General features: G+C 34.1%; 1 protein-coding gene across 1 annotated transcript in view; it reads left to right on the forward strand.

Moving 5' to 3' along the window:
• Positions 1-2,090: 2,090 nt before the first annotated feature.
• STK32B (serine/threonine kinase 32B) overlaps positions 2,091-20,119 on the forward strand; it is a 260,397-nt gene continuing 242,368 nt past the window's right edge. Inside the window, exon 1 of the mRNA XM_074227499.1 lies at positions 2,091-2,236. Coding sequence (XP_074083600.1) covers positions 2,118-2,236 — 119 coding nt within the window. The 5' untranslated portion in view covers positions 2,091-2,117. The remainder of the gene's footprint in view (positions 2,237-20,119) is intronic.

The following is a 20,119-nucleotide window of genomic DNA, read 5'->3' on the forward strand; positions in this document are numbered from 1 at the left end:
CATCTAATATGTGTGAAGCACAATGTTAGATACTAGGAGAGTACCTGCTCCTTCCTTCAGGGAGCTTTCAGGCTAGTATGGGTACATTAGTAATTAGAATATACAGAATTCTAGAATAAGTATATTAGAAAATTTTAAAGCAAAATAAAGGACGAAGAAGGGAAGTCACTCCTTGAAGGGCTGGGCACAGTCTCTTGCCATTCAGAGACCATAACTGCTTCCTTATCTTTTTGTGACTTCTAAGCTAGCTCTATTTCACTACATTCTTCCCCCTCTCCCAGGACCATGTGTCCTTACCTAAGTTGGGGGACTTTCAGTTGCTTTTGGTTTCTGTCTACTTTTATAGTTTTGTAAGGAATAACATTCTTATGGCAGCTGGATAGCTTAATGGCTAGAACACTGGGCCTGAGTTAAAATTTGATCTCAGATACTTATTGACTGTGTGATCCTGGAGAGGTCATTTCCTTATCTATAAATGGGAATAACAACAGCACCTACCTAAGATCTTAAGACCAAATAAGATAATTGTAAAATGCTTAGCATAGTTCATGGTCCATAGTAAGTACTTACATAAATATTATAATGATGATGATGATGATGCCACTTGACCTCTGCTAATCTTATTTTCCTAATATGTAAAATAGGCATATTAACACCTACCTTCCAGAGTTATTGTGGGGTTCAAATGAGGTAATAATTGGAAAACCCTGAGCATAATGTCTGGTCCATAATGAGCACTATGTAAATATTACCTGTTGTTATCAATAAGCATTCTATAATTTTTATTTTCACCTTTACCACTTCTCTATGAGTGAATGAATCGCTGAAGAAAGAAAGCATATATTAAATACTTACTATGTGGAAACACTCTGCTAAGTGCTAGGGACACATTTAGGTGTGGGCCTCAGTCTGTCCTCAGAATCTATCACCAGTCTGTCACAAAATGGATAGCATCATTTATCATCAGTCTTCTGGAATCACAATTGGTTATTACATTGATCAGAGTTCTTCAGTCTTTCAAAACCATTTGTCTTTGTAACTTTTATTGTAGAAATTATTCTGCTTCTGTTCAATTCATTCTCCATTAGTATCTACAAATCTCTTCATATTTCTTTGAAATCATTCACCCATTTTTATAGCACAAAATATTTCCTTACATTGATATGCCCTACTTTATTTAACTATTCCCCAGTTGATGTCCCCCCATTTCTAGTCTTTTGCCACCATCAAAAGAAATGTTTATATATCTATATCTATATCCATCTAGCTATCTATCTATGTTTATTTATGCATACTAGCCCTTTTAATTTTTCTTTGGGTAAAAGACTATTTACAACTTAGTAACTTTTGGGGTATAGTTCCAAATTGCTTTACAGTATGACTGAACCAATGAAAAGTTCCACCAATAAAACCTATTTTCCCATAAACCCTCCAGCATTTATCATATTTCTTTATTGTCAACTTTGTCAATCTGATGGGCATAAGGGCTATCTTTGAGTTCTTTTAATTTACATTTCTCTAAGTATTAGTGATTGGGAGCATTTTACTATTGATATGCTATTGATATTTGGATTTCATTCTTTGAGAAATGCCTATTCATATTCCTTGATCATTTGCCACTTGGATCACATAAGCCCTTTTTAGTTTGCAAAGTGCTTTCCTCACAGCAATCCTATCAGGTGGGTGGGTACTACTATTATTATCCCCATTTTTCAGGGGAGAAAACTAAGAGTCAGAGAGCTAAGACATTATGCCTATTTCTTACTGCTAGGAAATGTCCAGGTTGATATATGTCTCATCCTGGACAGTTCTCTTGGCTTAAATATCTCACTAAGCAATCATTACATCTACGATTAGACTAATGTTGTCAAAACAAGAAAGTCACATGATAATAATTTTTTCTTTTTCTTCCTTTTACATCTTTGGTAATAGAACTAAGAGTTAAATTTCAGAATGCTCCATGAGGTTATAATGTTAAAAAGACTGACCAAAGATTCAGGCTGGTAAAGTACATGTGCGGACAATTGAAAAAGTTACTCTCCCTACAAACACCAACTGTTTTCTATAACTTGTCCCTCCCTCAGGTATGCATTGTGCAGAAAAGAGACACAAAGAAAATGTACGCCATGAAATACATGAATAAGCAGAAGTGTATTGAGAGAGATGAAGTGCGAAATGTCTTCCGAGAACTTCAAATTATGCAGGGCCTGGAGCACCCTTTCTTAGTCAATTTGTGGTGAGTAAATCTTGTTTTTTTCAACTTCTATGATGCCCCTCATTGAATAAATTCAAATTGTGTTCAGCTGAAAGAATTCTTGATGCTATAAAGAGATACATATTTCCTTTTCTTGCTTTGGCCTGTAAGTTGACAGTACTTAGAAGCCACAGTTTTTGCTCAAATATTTAAGTACAACTAACTGCTTTTTTTCAATTTTCACAAAACTGTTTCCCAAGAAAAAATGGATAAAGAAGATATCTCTTTTCCTTTACTCGCCTTTGGGAAAGTATATGTGCCACCTCACAGAATAAATTCAAATTGTACTCTTTTGAAAGGATTCTTGATGTTATAAAGAGACAGTTTCTTTTCTTGCTTGGTCTTGTAAGTTAACAATATTTAGAAGACACAGTTTATACTCAAATATTTAAGCACAACTAGTCACCTTTCAATTTTCACAAAACTGTTACCAAGAAAAGAGACATCTCTTTTCCTTTATTCATTGATGGGAAAGTATATGTACCAACTCTAATTTGAAGTCATTCCTGGTTAACTGATCATTTCTATCTTATGTCTATATCTATATATCTATATATCTATACACATATATATATATATGTCTATATATATATATATATATATATATATATATACATATATATATGTATATGTCTTCCATCCGCCCAGAAAGTAAACTCTTTGAGAGGAGAAATTATTTTTGGTTCATTCATTCATTAATTGATTTGTTTATTTAGTTTTTTTTTTAATCCATGGTGCCTTGGAAAGGTTGTGATATTATACATAGTAGGTGCTTTATAAAGTTCATTGGATTGCATTAAATTTGTCAGTGTTTGATTGCCTTAGGGTGAATTTGGAAGAATATTGTCCTCAACGAATGCATTAATCACAAAATAGTCTTGGAAAAGGCTTAATGTTTTGTGAATTAATGGGCAAGTGTGAGAAGCTTCAAGGGAATAAAAAGTGGAGACATCAAAGGGCAGTTTAGCTAGGCAGCTAATCAGACTGATCAGAGGACTAGATCAGAAATAAGCCCCTCCCTCTCTGCCCCCCCCCCCCCCAGTGACTGGTCTTTTACTAGTCAAAGAGTATTCAGGGAAATATTATATAAAGAACATATTCTGTCACTTTCAATAGTTCCCTGATTTACTGATTACTTGCCAGACCCCTAAATAGGAAAATATGAAGGGAAATAACTTCATCACACATGAAAAATATTCCTTATTTCATCCATTCTCATAATTTCACCAATTCACCTTCAGACAGAACATCTTTCTGGACAAAGAATCATATTTTAGTGGAATTAGGACTTTAGATCATCTAGTCCAGCTTCTTTTAATAAATGAAGAAAATTGAAACCCAGAAAAGTTAGTGTCTTGCTCAAGGTCACATAACTGCTAAGTTGCATATCAGGAAGGACTTGCTATTAGATTTGGATTTCAAGTCCAATACTCTTTCCATTATATCACAAAGAAAGTAATCAAGCATGCATGGATGGAACAGAGCCAGTAGGAAGGTATGAGAGTACCAGGAAACATATTATAGATATTATGATTTTGGAAAAAATTATGGAGAAAAATGTATAAATTGTATGTAAGTGGTTGCGCAGGAGTTACAATGCCTTCCATCTGTTGGGCACACAATCAAAACTGAGAATTGGGGGTGACTAGGAGTCATCTTATTCTAAGAGACCTTTTATGGGATTGTGATATTTTGGAGAGATGATATGCTTACCTAAGAAATGCTATTTCATTTTCTATTTTTTTGATCTTCTCATTGATTTTGACACATAGATATATTGGTTCCAGACTTTCTATTATTAATCTTATAAAATAAAGAATGAGATACTTGCCTTAGGGTACCTGGATAATACAGTGGATAAGACACTGGACCTGGAGTCAGAAAGATCTGAGTTCAAATGCAGCTTCAGACATGTATTAGCTGTGTGGTCCTGAGCAAACCATTTTACTGTTGTTTGTCTCAGTTTCCCCATAATAAAAGCATCTTCCTCCCAGGGTTATTGTGAGACTCAAATGAGATAATAATTGCAAAACACTTGAAACAGAACTTGGCTCTATATAAATTGTTATTATTGTCAACTATTGCTATTGTTGTTATTATTATTAATAATTCCCCTTTTTCTAAGCTTTAAAGTTTGCAAAGCATTCTTCTCACAGAGAGAAAGGTCATTCATACAAAATCATTCCTGCTATTTTACTGATGAAGAAATTGAAACTGAGAGTTGATGATTGATGTTGGTCCTTCATTCTAGAAGCAGACCATGACATCAGGAAGGTGATACCATGGCAAGCACATAAATTGGATTTGAGTGAGGGGTGGGGTGCTAAGTCCCCAGCCTCACTTTATCCTCCAGAGTCATCAGGGTTCAGTGGCCAGATATGAATCAGAATGACTGCAAGTCCTGGATGCAAGGCAATCAGGGTTAAGTGATTAGTCCAAGGCCGCAGAGATAGTAAGTGACAAATGTCTGAGGCTGGATTTGAACTCCCTAACTCTAAGACCAGTGCCGAATCCACTGCATCATCTAACTATCTGTGAGAGTTCAAGTGACCAGCCCAACTATAGTCACTTACCTAGCAAATCTAAGAATCAGCAGAACTCTCAGACTTTTCAGGCTGCATCTAGTGTTTTTCTTCCTCTGTTCTATTGCCTCCCTTTGAATCCAATCATTTTGAAGCTTTTTCTTGTCCTCGCTTTTCTCTGTTCACTTTTGCCCCTTCATTGCTGGGGCAGGAGGGTTGTTTTCTTGGGGTGCTCATCAGCACTCATAAGAACATGATCACATTATATTAAATGGATAGCATATTTTGATCTCGAGTGAGAATGAGTTATCACAGTCTTGGAAGGCCTGACAATTCCCTTTCTTGCTCTTTTTTCCCTTGTGTCATCTACTAGCACAACATCAGGCAGTGGTGCCCAATTTATTAGTTTGCTTGACAATTTGGACTAGATATAATTAGCGTATCATGAGTTTTTCAGCCAGTAATTGTTTAAGCTGAGTGGAGCACCATATTTTTTTTTTCACTTCATGTAACATGCAGTCATCTAGTATGCCTGGACTAGGATTGAGAGGAAAGAAAACTGAAGCATACAAAGTTAAAACAAAAGGAAGAGCATTAAAGATTTCTTTGTGGTCATAAAAGCCCTTGGAAGATGTGAAGTTGTTTCTCATCCCAAGTGGATAATGTTTAAATATCTAAGAAGTGATGATTTCTTTTTGCTTTCAGACTATAGCTTCAAAATTAGTAGCATTTACCTAATAGGCTCTTTATTCATCAAAAACTATAGATTCCTAAGACTTCTTACCCAAAGCAGGAGAAACCTCTAATTTTTATTAGTCAGTGTGCACGTGTAAGGTAATATAGCCCAAAGAATGTTGTACTTGGCCTGAGAAAACTAGAATTCAAATCTTATCTCTGGTTCTTAGCATCTATATAATTTTGAACACAAGGATCATTATTTTTTGCATTTTCCCCCATTGAACTCTTTTTATTGTTGTTTTTAAAAAAAAGGTTTACTTAGTATTTTATTTTCCCAGTTACATGTAAAAACAATTTTTAACTTTCATTTCAATACTTTGAGTTCCAAATTCTGTCCCTTCCTCCTTTAGCACACTCCTCCTCCCCTTGAGAAGGCAAACAATTTGGCATAGGCTATACCTACATATTTATCTGATTTGTACGTATTTCTCCTTTTGCCTAATTAAAGTCAGATCCTTAGCAATTATGACTGCTATTAACCATCAGGGTATTCAAACTTGTCCATCAAACTTTGAATTACCAGGCCTCAAGCTTTCCTCCCAATTTGGGTCTTTGGTGTCCCAGCACCGAACTCCTGTAATGGAAATTACATTGCCATAATAGCCATATTGGAATACAGGGGATCTTATAACCTGATGTTTGTTAACTTGGGTTCCTCCTGCTGCCATATTTCAACATGACTAGTTTCCTTTGTAATGATGTAATTTATGTTGCACATTGAAAAGCATTATTCTGAGAAAGTGTCCAGAGGTTTCACCTGACTGCCAAAGGGGTCCATGAAGGGTTCTTCTCTAGATCTTAGTACTAGGCTATAGTTCTGGTTTGTTGTTTGCCTGTATAGCTATTTATTTACTCAAATATCTATCCATCTACCTATCTATCTATCCATTTTCTTATTTGTATATTCATATACTTATCTATCTATTAATTTCATCTATTAATATCTACTTATTTATCTATTCAATTTTGTTTAGTTTTTTTTAACTATTTATTTGAACTAAGCTAGTTAGTTCAGTGAATAGAGTGGTGAGCCTGGAGTGGGGAATGTGGCCTCAGATAATTTCTAGATGTTTGACCCAGGACAATTCACTTGACCTCTATTTTACTTCAGTATACTCAATTGTGAAATGGAGATGATAATCCCATAACTCCTGTGAGGGTTGTTATGAAAATCAAATGATATAATATTTATAAAGCACTGAGCATAGTATCTGCCATATAAGAGGTATGTAACAAATTCTTGTTCCCTCTTCACTTATCTTTTTATCTACTATTCTATTAATTATCTAGTTATTCTATCTACTATTCATTAATTATCTAATGTTTCTGTCCATGTATCAATTTATTTATATATTCATTCATTCATTACTCATGCACTGAGATCATAAGGTGTACAACTCTTAACCTGAAGTTCATGAGTTTGCTTTTTAAATTATATTTGGATAATTGTATTTCAATATAATTGATTTCCTTTGTAACCTTCTGTATTTGATCTTATAAATGATTCTGAGGAGTCCATGGGTTTCAGTAGCTAGCTTGAGGAGTTCATGCCTCATACAAGGTTAAGACCTTTTGGTGCAATAGAGTGAATAATAAAGTAGGAATCAAGAGACTAGCACTCTTCCTTTTACCAGTTGTGACCTTAAATTTCTCCATTTATAAGAGAAACTTGAACTTAATAAGTTTGGACATCTCTTAGACATCAGATTCTAAAAACCTTTTTTTTTCCAAAATGGTTAGACCAATTCACAGCTCCCCTAATAGTTTATTATTTTATCAGTTTCCCCATATCCTTGCCAGCATTTGTTGTTTTCCTATTTCATTTTTGCCAGTTTATTGAGTGTGAGGTAGAACCCCAGAGTAACTTTATTTTTCATTATTAGATATTAGGAACATTTTTTAATTTGGATATTGATGGCTTGGATTTCTTTTTTTTAAAAAATTGCTTTTTTTTTGAACTTGTATCAATTGGGAAATGATCTTTGATCTTATGAATTTGAACTTTTATCAGAGAAATATATACAAATGGTACAAAGATTTTTTTCCTGGTTAGCCATTTCCATTATAATTTTAAGTGTATTAGATTTGCTTGGGTAAAAAACATTTTAAATCTATGTAATCATACAATTAGAAAATGTCAGAACCAGGAATTGGACATAGGTTTTTCAACTCCAAATCTAGTGTTTTTTTTGACTCTCCATTATAATGGTGTAGAGCCTCAGAACTATTCTTTTTCTTGATAAAAAATGGTGGAATCAATAAGAAAAATGTAAAATGTCTTGCTTAGGTGATGGGACCAAAATGACTAACAAGGTCTTCTGGTTGGAAAAAAAATGTTACTGTACTTTGGAGATTTCAGCCAAAGGAAATGAGAGATCAGCAGTTTTGTTTTTTCATGAACAACTACAAAAACTGAATCAGTATGGAATCTGTTGTAATGGAAAATGTTTACTCATCAAGAAGAATTTAATTATATTTGAAATTTTGCTGCTGCTGATCTTGGAGCTGTTGCAATTCTTGGAAGTAATAGAGAAAATGTAAGAAGGAAAAGCACTAATAGGTGAGATGCAGCATGACCAGAAGACTTCGGTTATACTTCTGGCTTGCTACCTTGTGTGAGGGGATGGGCAAGTCATTTCTTTCCTTTGGGTCTGTTTCCTTTACAATAAAATGAAAGAGTTGTTCTAAATGTGGAAGAATACTAGATTTGGAATGAGAATTAGATTGGATTCCCTATGTTTCTAACTCAATGACATTTTAATTTCTCTGAACCTCAGTTTCCCCATATAAAACAAATAAGTTGGATTCTTTCCAAAGTTATTTCCAGTTCTAAATCTAAGACCTTGATAAGCATTTCTGTAGAGCCCCAAAGATGAAGGCCAAGGCTTCATGTAAGGACACTTGGGTGCTTCAGGCATATATGAATATTTGCTGACAGCTGAGCCCTGGACCATTCTTTCACCCCAAGAGGCTTTAGTAATTATTGACTGGACTATGTATATGAACAAATCAAAAGAATAGTTATGGACTTCATGAAACAAAATGAGCAAAACTGGACAGATTGAAGGTAAAATATAAAATATTTAAAAATCACATGATTTTGAACAATTTAATTATTGAAAAATATGAATAACTAGAAATTATGGCATTACGTGATAAGCACAGTAGAGTGGCATAAAGGAAGAAGTAAGGTCTGAGGATTAAGGTTATTACCACCAGAGAGGGCTTCATGGAGGAGGTTACCTGTAAATTTGCTTTAAAAGAAGAACAGTAATTTATTAGACAAAGAGAAAGGAAGGGCATTCCAGTCATCTGAGGGAGCAAAGACACAAAGGGAAAAAGGAGAGAGCATGTTATAGCAGCAAATCATTGCATTATCTTTTAACTTTCAGTTAAATAAATATTTTTTTGTAACCAGTGAAACTGTGCTCAATCTTGTGCTATGCATTTTAGGGGGTAGAAATAAGTTTGGAATATGACCTCTGAACTCAAAGAATTTACAATTTAGCTGAGGAGACATAACCTAAACCCTAAACAATTTAAGAACCATATCATGTAAATATAGAACATATTTGCATTTCAAAAAACATAGTTATAAGACCATTGTCATGTTACATTATGATATAATAGGAAAAGTATAAAATAATTTTTCTTCTGGTTGGCAGAAAGACTTGGAATGTGATAAAAAAAAGATGATAGCATTTTGTAGATAAAGCGGAGATGGTATTTTCATTGTAAACATTGTTATTAGTCACTTATGAGGCCCATAGAAAAATTCCTTTAGTCTTGAAATGTGTTAGTCTGAGGGGAAAAAATGTTGGTTTTTTCCCCAAATCTGAAAGTAATTATTTTAGCTCACTTTTCTCTAACTTTTCTTATCAAAATTGAGTGTTGTGAGTTTAGTTTTATCTTTGACTAGATGGATATAAAGGCAATAACAACAACAATAAATATTACCTAAGATTTGCTTTTCATCTTGAACAAAGGGGAAGCATAGTAGAGTGCTAAGCAAAAGGATTTTTGGATTAAGAGATCTGGGTTCTACTCCTGATTTAGTTACTTAATAGTTACAATGTCCCATGCAACTGATTTCTCAGTAGGCTTTAGTTTCTGCATTTATAAAATTAATTGATCACACTACAGGATTTCTAATGTTTTCAGAATATTTCATACCTAACACCTCATACTTCCCTTCATTTGATTCTGCCAATCTGATATAATTCCTTTAGAGTCATGTTGCTTGTTGTCTTTTTGTTTTGTCTCTATATCCCCAGGATGTAACATAGATCTGTTCATAGTAGACAAGTTAAATGCATATATCTTGAATTTAACTTAATCTCTTCCGGTTATGGCATTTCACCTCCTTTTCTGATATTCTATTATACTATGAAAGGAGGTTTAGAACCTGGTTATAAATTCACATTTAACGTGAAAAGAATGTTCAAATGCTTAAGCCCCACTTCAAATGATAGGCTTCCCTAATCCTTTCTAACTCTACTTCAGAGAAAAGAAATAAATGCTAATTCAAAAAAAAAAATGCAAAATAATGAATGTAAGTTTCAAGAGGGTAAGGAAGGATACTTTTTTGCCTTTTTTTTGTATCCTAGTTTTAGTATAGTGTTTGAGATATTTGAATTATTTATTTGTTAATTTATTATTCTATTTGTTAATTTGTTAATTTATTTGTTAATATTTGTTAATTTATTATTCTATAGGATTGTTATGATGTAAGTTTCTACCTCATCTTATAGGAAATTCAAAAGTCTAAAGATTCTTGTTTATCTCTTATCCTTGTCCCACTTGCTATATGTAGAATACCATGATTACTTCATTCTTCAGAACTCAGTCCTAATTCTATGTCACTCCTAAAAAAAACAAAAATACTATATGAATAAGCACTCAACAATTCAAGAGTCATATCAGGTAAATACAGAGCATATTTGCATTTCAAAAAACAATAACATTTATAAGACATTCATTCATACATATATTATGTATAAGAGGAAAAATATAAAATAATTTTTCTTCTGAATTGACAGAAAATTTGGAATATGGTAAAAGAAAGATAAAGGTATGATTCATTCACAAATAATGATTGTAATACAAATTAGACTAAAATACTCTTTGCACAGTTGACAGAGCTCTGGACTTAAAATAGAAAGATCTAAGTTTGACCCCTTGCTTTACTAGCTTCAGGACCACAAGCAAAACAAACAATAGTGTCTCCCGGGCAACTTCCTGATACTATAAGTTCCACATGAGTTACAAAGGAGGGAGTTTCTACACTTGAACTTCACCACATGGATGGAATCATAGTTCTAGACCACACCAAAAAAACGTAGGTATACAAAATATATAAGAAAAATACAAACAATATGCTCTGAAGGATGAAGAGTGAGAAAACATTCCTGGATGATGGATTGGTCACATAAAAGTTTAGCTTTAAAGGGTGGGTATAATGCTAATAACAAAGCTAATAAAGAGAGTATTAATGACAGGAAACCCCATAAGTCACAGTTTAGAGTGCAGAGAATTAAGGGGTACATGTGGAGGATATTGAATGGTCTGGTGTGTTTGGAGAACAGAATATGTCCTTGGCAGATGACATAGTCTTATTTGTATGTGATCATTCTAGATGTGTGTAGATACAAGAACCATCCACTTATCTTTGGTTTATCCACATGTTCAGGAAAAGAGACTTTGCTCTTTGTATACCATTTGTCAATAACATAAATCTGACCCATGTTCTTACTTTGGGAAATAATTATTATAAAAAAGTTAAATGGCTAAAATAACGTCAAAAGCTACAAAACAATCATATCATAATTTAATAAGAAATTGGTAAATTTTTTTTTAAAACATGTAATTTTAGCAGGGATTCTAAATAAGGAATTGAGGCCTAGACTTGGGAGTTTCATCTTTGCTGTGTGATGTGATATTTGAGTTACCAAGCCAATTTGGTCTCAGTTTTCCCATATTTACAGTGTAGGTAGCAATTTTTATACTACTTAGTCCTAAGAATTTTTTTTAAAGAAAAACACTTGACAACATATTTTCCAATTTTCTCCTTTTCTTCTAATTTTGGTTATGTTGGTTTTGTTGCCCAAACAATTTCTAATTTTATATAATTAAAAAGTTATTAATTTTACATTCTGAAATGTTCTCTAGATGTTATTTGGTTCTAAATTCTTCCCTTATTCATAAAAAAAAAACTGACAGGCAAACTATTCCACTTTGTCCTATAAAGGACTCATTTCAAATTTATAAGAATACAAGTCATTTCTCACTTGCGAAGTGGCCAAAGTATACGAACAAGCAGTTTTCAGACAGAGAAATCAAAGCTATCTATAATCACATGAAAAAATGATCTAAGTTATTATTGATCTGAAAAATGCAAATTAAAACAACTCTCAGTTACTTAGGTACATCTCTCAGATTTGCTAATATGATAAAAACTGAAAATGATAAATATGGGAAAACTGGGACACCAATGCATTGTTAATAAAGTTGTGAATTGATCTAATAATTTTGAAGAACAATTTGGAACTATGGTTAAAGGACTTTAAAACTCAATATACTTAATGATTCTGCAATACCTTTGCTAAGTCTATATCTCAAAAAAGAGATGAAAAAAGGAAGGACAAAGGACTTGCTCATACAAAAATATTTATAGCAACATTTTTTTGTGGTGATTTAGAATTGGAAATTGAGGGGATACCCATCAAGTGGAGATTAATTGAATAGATTGTGGTATATGATTGTGATGGAATATTATTGTGCTACAAAAATGACAAGCTTCCAAAAAATAAATGACAAGCTGGTTGATTTCAGAAAATCCTGGAAAGGCTTACATGATTTGATACAAAGTGAAGTAAACAATCAGAAAAACATTGTACAAAGTAACAGCAAAATTGTATGATGAAAAACTGTGATTGACAACTATTCTTAGCAATACAACAATCCATGACAATCCAAAATGACTCGTGTCAAAACATGCTATCCACCTCCAGAGAAAGAACTGATTTTATCTGAAGACAGACTGAAGCATACTACTTTTCTTTCTTTTTCCTCCATACTTCCCTCTCTTCTTTATTTCTTTTGTTCCTTCCTTACTTCCTTAGTTCCCCCTCCTTCTTTTGATCCTTCTTTCCTTTCTTTCCCCAACTTGCCATCCCTTTTTCTTTCTTCCTCCCTTCACCATTTCTTTACTTTTTTCCTTCCCTTCCTCCTTCCTTCCCTTCTTCCTCCTTTCATCCCTCATTCTTTTCTTCCTTTTTTCTTTCTTCTTTCCTCCCTCTCTCCTTCTTTTCTTCCATTCTCCCTTCCATCTTGTGCAAATGACTAATATTTAAATATTTTACATGATTGCACATGTAAGATAATGTATAAATTTGCTTACCATCTTGGGGGGGGAATTTAGAACTTAAAACTTTAAAAAATTTTAAATATTGTTTCAACATGTAATTGAAGAATAAAAAAATTATTAAAAAGGGAAAAAATTGGCAAACTACATGATGCTTTAAAAGTAAGAGCAGTTATCACTGATAGTGCCACTGTTATTTAGGGAATCTTCAAATCTCCTGGTCAGATTGGAGAATAGGTGAATTTATGGTTCCCTGGGAAAACAAAGAATTGATTTATGACTGATCTTTTCCAGGTCTTTTCACCTAAGAATCCAAGACTAAAAAACATCTTGACTTTTGACATTTTTAGATGTCAGAAGGGGTGTGACAAAATGTCAAATGATGGTAACTTTGGATGTGACATTTACTCAGTAAGTTACCTTCTTAAAGCCCATGCTTTTATTCTTTCCTGCTCTCCTTACAAATAGAACTTCCTTTCCTTAAGCTATACATTTTACATTTTTTCTTAGTTTTCTTAAAATCATCTTGAGAAAGTGATGAAAGTTTGTGAAGAAATGAAAATAGGAGTCATTGATAACAGTAAGATCTCATTGGATATTTGTATAGCATTTTGGATATAACATTTATTAAGAGCTTAAAATGCATCATGCATTATGATAATTGGGGTAAAAACACAGGTACTTAAGACAATCTCTACTCCAAAGAAGTTGCCAATCTATTGGGGAAAGAGAACATGCTAAACCTATACAAAAAGGGAAGGAGTATCATGAATTTGAGATAATTGGAAAATATCATGGAAGACTGATTTGATCAGGATAATGTGACACCCATCTTTCAATGCCCTGCATGGTTCCAAGAGCAGACTCTGAGATTCTTGCATGGAGAATGTGAGGTTTATATCAGGTTTATGTCAGGAAGTGATTTCAAGTAAAATTAGCTGAAAGCTTAACATTTAGAACACATAGTAGTTCTAGGGATGTAATTGAAACTTCCTGATGGAGGTTGGAGGTTGGAGATAATGGTTATTTTAAAAGTTTACTAAATATTTGCACATCACTTTTTTATTCCATCCTGTCAGCCTTCTCAGACAGGAAATTCTTCTTATTTTATAGATGGGGAAACTGAAACTTAAAGATGTCATGGCATACCCAGAATTTCAAGAGTAGGATCATTTAGAGAGGGGAAGGATCTCCAAGATATAATTCAGGAGTTTTTACTTTCTTTGTGTCATGAACCACTTAGGCAGTTTGAGAAAGCCTTATCTTTTCTCAGAATCCTTTTTGTTTTTCATACAATCAAATAAAGTGTTAAATTTTAATTAGAGGATGGTGAAAATAAAATTACATAAAAATGTATTATTTCCCCATCCATGCTTGTGGATATTCTGAAATGTATTCAAAGAGGTCTCTATGCATGTCAGGTTCAATGACTTCAGTTTACAATTAAGACAGCAATGGTCCAATGAACCCAATGACTTGCTCATGATAATATAGGCTCTTATTGTAAGAGGTTGGATTTGAGTACAGGTCCTCTGACCTCAGAGACAGTGACCTTTCCTCTGTATGACATCATCTTTGAGCCAGTTTGGCATCAGATTCCTTAAAGAAATGACACCTAGAATTATTAGTATTTGAGGAAGGAATTGTATTACAGCTAGACTCTACATTTCTTTGATAGTCCTTTAGAATGACTTTAAAGGTCATCAACTTGGCACTGAATGAAGAGAAGATTTGGCATACTCTTTAATTGTCATGGATCAGAAGCTTCTTAAAGAAGGATGGGCCAATTAGTTATGGATCATCAATGCAGGTATTATTCTCAGAGAGAAACATTGGACTATTATAGGGTTTATTATTGAGGGACTTTGTCTTTTGGGTCTCTTTTGATCTCAACAATCTCTGAAGTCCCTTAGAGCTTTGAAGTCTAACTTTTTTAGGTACACTGAGGCACTCAGGCTCTGTGATTCATAAAATCAGGTCAGTTTGTCACAATTTGTCCCTTTTAACTGGGTAATAAGTATGACTTTATGTCACAGAGACAAAGCTAGAGTCTGAAGAGTTTCTTTCTTATCTCTCTTCATTTCTTCAGAGCTCTAATAAAACTCTCCTAGTTAAGAATCAATCTCCAGAGACTAGTGGAACTAAGTAGAAGGTGATGGCTGCCAATGATGCTAGTGAGCCTTTCTCAAAGGGAAGATGCATACATACATGTTCTTAAAAACCACTTGAAATGCAAGGCAAAAATTGAAGGAGTAAAAATAGGCCCATTCAAATCAAAGCAGAGTTAACTGCATGAATTCATTCAAGGTGGAAAGTTGATTACTTTGAAGTCTATTTCTTCCCTTACTCTTTGGCTCTGGTAAAAATGTTAACAAATTAATGTACCCAAAGGGATACAAATAATTCCAGGCTGCCCAGAAACTCTGATGCCTTTCTTCGGATTTATAATTTTATAAGTAGTGATGAGATGGCTTAAACTATTGAATATAAACCGCTTCACCTTTAGAACACAAAAACAGGAATAGTTTACATTTATGAAATTCTCAAACAATTACTGGTAAGATAACAGATGCTTTGATGGTTCAATTCAATTAAGCAACCATTGATATCATACTTGGTTTTGGAATGAAAAGACCAAAAGATTCTCTGCCTTCAAGAAACATATTATACTGAGAGCATAAAACACTTTTGTAAAAAAAAAAGGCAAAACAAAGCAAAAAACCTAATTACATGGCATTTTAGCAATTACATTTGGGAGGGGACATCATTAATTACTGGAATGATCATGAAAAGGCCTTGTGTAAGGAATGGTACTTGAGCTAAGACTTGAAAGAAGCTAGAGTTCTCCAGAGGCAACAGGGAGGAGGGGGAGGAACAGCCCCTAAAAAATCATGGAGACAAAGATGGAATGTCATATACAAAGAATAGGAAATGGCTTAGATTGAATTATAAGTTGGTCACATGAGGTGGAAGACTGTGAAATCAGTTTGTAAATGAAGAAGTCAATTCCTTAGTATATTGGGATAGCCCTTTTACTTGTGAAATTGTATGATTCTATAATTTCAGGGACATTTGAAGACCTATATCCATAGACCTATCTCTGAAATGCTACCTGAGATTTCATTTGAGTCTCTCTCTCTCTCTCTCTCTCTCTCTCTCTCTCTCTCTCTCTCTCTCTCTCTCTCTCTCTGTCTCTCTCTCTCAGGTTTTTGCAAGGCAAATAGGATTAAGTGGCTTGCTCAAGGCAACACATCTAGGCAATTTGAACTCAGGCACTCCTGACTCCAGGGCTAGTGTGCTGTCCCATATATTCTCCTTTAAAGTTTACCTTGAGTGTTCTTTAATGGATTCTCATTTGGCATGATATCAGAGCCTTTTACTATCATAGTTACCTTCTGATTCTCTCTTGTATATCAATGTCTTTCCTAAAATGTGATGCCCTTAACTGAATAGAATATCACAGAAAATATTTGACCAGGATAAAATAGAACAGAATTTTTCATCTTCTGGTCCTGAACACTCTGCAATCTAAATCATCTTGTTTTTGTCATTGCCATATTGTACTATCAACTCCTATTGAACTTGAACTGTCCTAAAATCCTCCATGTTTTTTTCCAGGAGTGATGGTCTCCCTTATGTATGTGAAGATACATGAAAGGAAATAGGAATATTTACCTTGGAGCAGAGAAGGCTTAGGTGTATGGATGTGATAAGGAGTAACTCTGTGTCTATCCTAATGTGTTGGGGTTTTTAAAAATTTGTTTATTTATTTTGAATTTTGCAATTTTTTTTGCAAGGCAATGGAGTTAAGCGGCTTGCCCAAGGCCACACAGCTAGGTAATTATTAAGTGTCTGAGGCCGGATTTGAACTCAGGTACTCCTGACTCCAGGGCCAGTGCTCTATCCCCTACACCACCTAACCACCCCCTAATTTTACAATTTTCCACTAATCTTGATCCCCCCCACCACAGAAGGCAGTCTGTCAGTCTTTACATTGTTTACATGACATATATTGATCTAAGTTGAATGTGATAAGAGAGAAATCATATCCTTAAGGGAAAAAAATAAAGCATAAGAGATGGGGAAAATTACATAATAAGATAAAGTGGTTTTTTTTTTAAATTAAAGGTAATAGTCTTTGGTCTTTGTTCATATTCCACAATTCTTTCTCTGGATACAGATGGTATTCTCCAATGCAGACACCCCTAAATTGTGCCTGATTATTGCACTAATGTAATGAGCAAGTGCATCAGGTTTGATCATCACCCCCCACATTGCTTTTAGGGTGTACAGTGTTCTTCTGGTTCTGCTCATCTTGCTCAGCATCAATTCATGCAACCCCTTTTAGACTTCCCTGAATTCCCATCCCTCCTGGTTTCTAATAGAACAATAGTGGTCCATAATGTACACATACCACAATTTGTTCATCCATTTCCCCAGTTGAAGGACATTCACTTTATTTCCAATTCTTTGCCACCACAAACAGGGCTGCTATGAATATTTTTGTACAAGTGATGTTTTTACCCTTTCTCATGATCTCTTCAGGGTATAGTAGTGGTATTACTGGATCAAAGGTTATACACATTTTTGTTGCCCTTTGGGCAAACTAATATGTTGTTTTTTAATAGAGCATTTGACATTACTGTAAAGTTATGGACAGACTGATCATTGCCACCCTGAAAGATTATGAAAATGTTTCTTTGTCAAAAGAAACTTAGCTCCCTTACAACATTCTGTAACCACATTCTCTTGATGCTACCTTTTTCCAGTAAGGTTCACCTATAACTATCCCTAACTCAAACTTTTAATCATCTCTGTATCTTTACTCTCTTTGGTTCCTATATCTCTCTGGCTTTCCCATATCAGTACTTCCCAGCTCAATAAAGGTCTCAATTCTGGAACTTGTTGGTATATCTATGATTTTTCTTCCCCGATAGTATAAGGATCAAAGAATGCCTTGGTCAAACAGGAAAGATGTGGCATACTGAATCAATTCTTCAGCAGGTGTTTCCAAGAATTTGCAGGGTGGTCTTGTGGATTAACTCTGTGTGGTCTCAGAGGGTAGAAGTTGCAAAGAAGTATATATAAGAAAAAAAATTCTTTACAATTATCACTTTTCAAAAGTGGAATGGACAGCCTTTGGAAGTAATATTTCCTCCCAGGAAATCTTCAAAGAAAGATGATGTATTATGGAGGAGAATGTTTTTCAGGTATGAACTAAATTCTATGTGATTCTATATTAAGTTTATAAGAATCCTCCTTTTCCTCCCCCTGCCCTCTCAATACAACCTTTACAAATCTTTTTTAGGCATACTTCATCCCTGATCAGGAGCTAATCAATCTAATTTTAAAGCATACTTAAAATTTTTCAATTGCATTCTCATATACCATTTTCTTAAAAGCTGTTCATTTCCCTGAACTGCCTTTCACTTCCAAAGCTCTTGTTTTTGATGGGTAGTATGCTGAAAATGGCAATAGTCTCTTAAGTATTTAAATTTCTTTCTCAGAATTTCATAATACTTAGAACTTTCTAGATTCATTCTGGCAGTATCATTTGTTTGCACAATGCATCACTAGAAGTAAGTAATAGTGAAGTTTAATAATACTTGAAAAGTTCTCTGTCACTGTGCTAACCCAGGAATACCTTAGGATTCTCTTTCTATCAAAAGTATACTAGTACTATCAATGACAATAAAAAGCATTTCATAGTATCATATCACAAAAACTTCACAAAAATTATATGTGCTATTCCCTCCCCTATTTTTTTTTAGATTTTTCAAGGCAATGGGGTTAAGTGGCTTGCCCAAGGCCACATGGCTAGGTAATTATTAAGTGTCTGAGGTCGGATTTGAACCCAGGTACTCCTGACTCCACGGCTGGTGCTGTATTCACTATGCCACCTAGCCACCCCCCCACCTATTTTCTAGATGAAAAAACTGATGCCAAGAGAGTATAATGACATTCCCTTGACAAAACAAATAGTAAGTATATGAGGCAGGATGCTAACTCAGGTTTTTTAATGACTCCAAATCCAAAATTCTAGCCCTATCTCACCCCAATTGCTCAATAACCTTACTACAGGGAGTCAACTTACTACAGTTACTCACCTCTTCATCTTTTGACCTTTCCTGGATAATGGTAGATTTACAGTTCCTATAGACCCACATCATCATTTTGTAGAGGTCAAGTAGAAGTTTTTTCCTCAGATAATCCAGATGAATTGTGCCCATTACCTATTGATTAAATTAGTCTGATTCTTCAATGTTTCTTCTTCCCTTCCTTCTTTGTATTACTTTCTTCCAACAAGTATCCTGACATAGTTCAGAATTAACCTCTGCCTCTTCAGAACCTTGGCTTTCTTGATGCCCCTTTTCGTCTCTCTTCTTTTTTTATTTTTGTAAAGGAATACATTATTCTTCTTGATAAACTAGAGAGTGGAGAGATGATTTCTAAGTTATTTTATCTCCTCTTCAAAGTGAGATATCCACTTAGATGTTGAACACAGGTAAAAATTACTTGACTCTGCACTCTATGAAGGTCACTGAATTTTTTTTCCTGTTTTTCATACTTTTTTCTGTGACCAACAGTTCTTTGTCATTAATGCTAAGAACTCCTGTGGTTAATTCTCCTGAAAAAGTGTTGTGAACCCCTAGGAAAAGCAACATAAGAGGCTACTATCAATTATTCACACTTTACCAGTTTGGTTCATTAGTAGGTTAGCTAGCTGAAAACAGATATTATCATAAAAACCAAATTTTTAAAAACATTGAACTTTGTGATAGACTAGGAACATAGTGATAAATTACAACCCCCGCTTAAAAGGAGTTTATGATATTGTTTAGGAAATAATATTTACACATGAAAACAGATAGATTGGAAAAGGAGACAAGGCAAGCATATACTGAGAATGAGAAATAAAAGATGAAGAAGCTTTGGACTACATGAGTATCTTCTGAGATACTGAAATAATCAGAGATAAGTCTCTAAATTAAATTCATCTTAGTTATTGGACTCCCCCTCGTACAGTTGTGAGAAAATAAAATATTGATTTTATATTTGCATTCTGTAGTTGATTTTGTTCTGCAATTGACTGTCAAACTCTTTTTTCTCTGAGGTTAAAAGTTCATGAGACCAGAACTTGAGTTTTCCTCTCTGAATTAAGTTTAAAAGCCAAGTGTCCTTATAAATCACTTTAATGAAAAGAAGACAGTTTTTTTTCTGGGTCCATAGCTGTCCTTGTAC

The sequence above is a fragment of the Macrotis lagotis genome, chromosome 3, assembly GCF_037893015.1.
Source record: "Macrotis lagotis isolate mMagLag1 chromosome 3, bilby.v1.9.chrom.fasta, whole genome shotgun sequence".
NCBI classification, from domain to species: domain Eukaryota; kingdom Metazoa; phylum Chordata; class Mammalia; order Peramelemorphia; family Peramelidae; genus Macrotis; species Macrotis lagotis.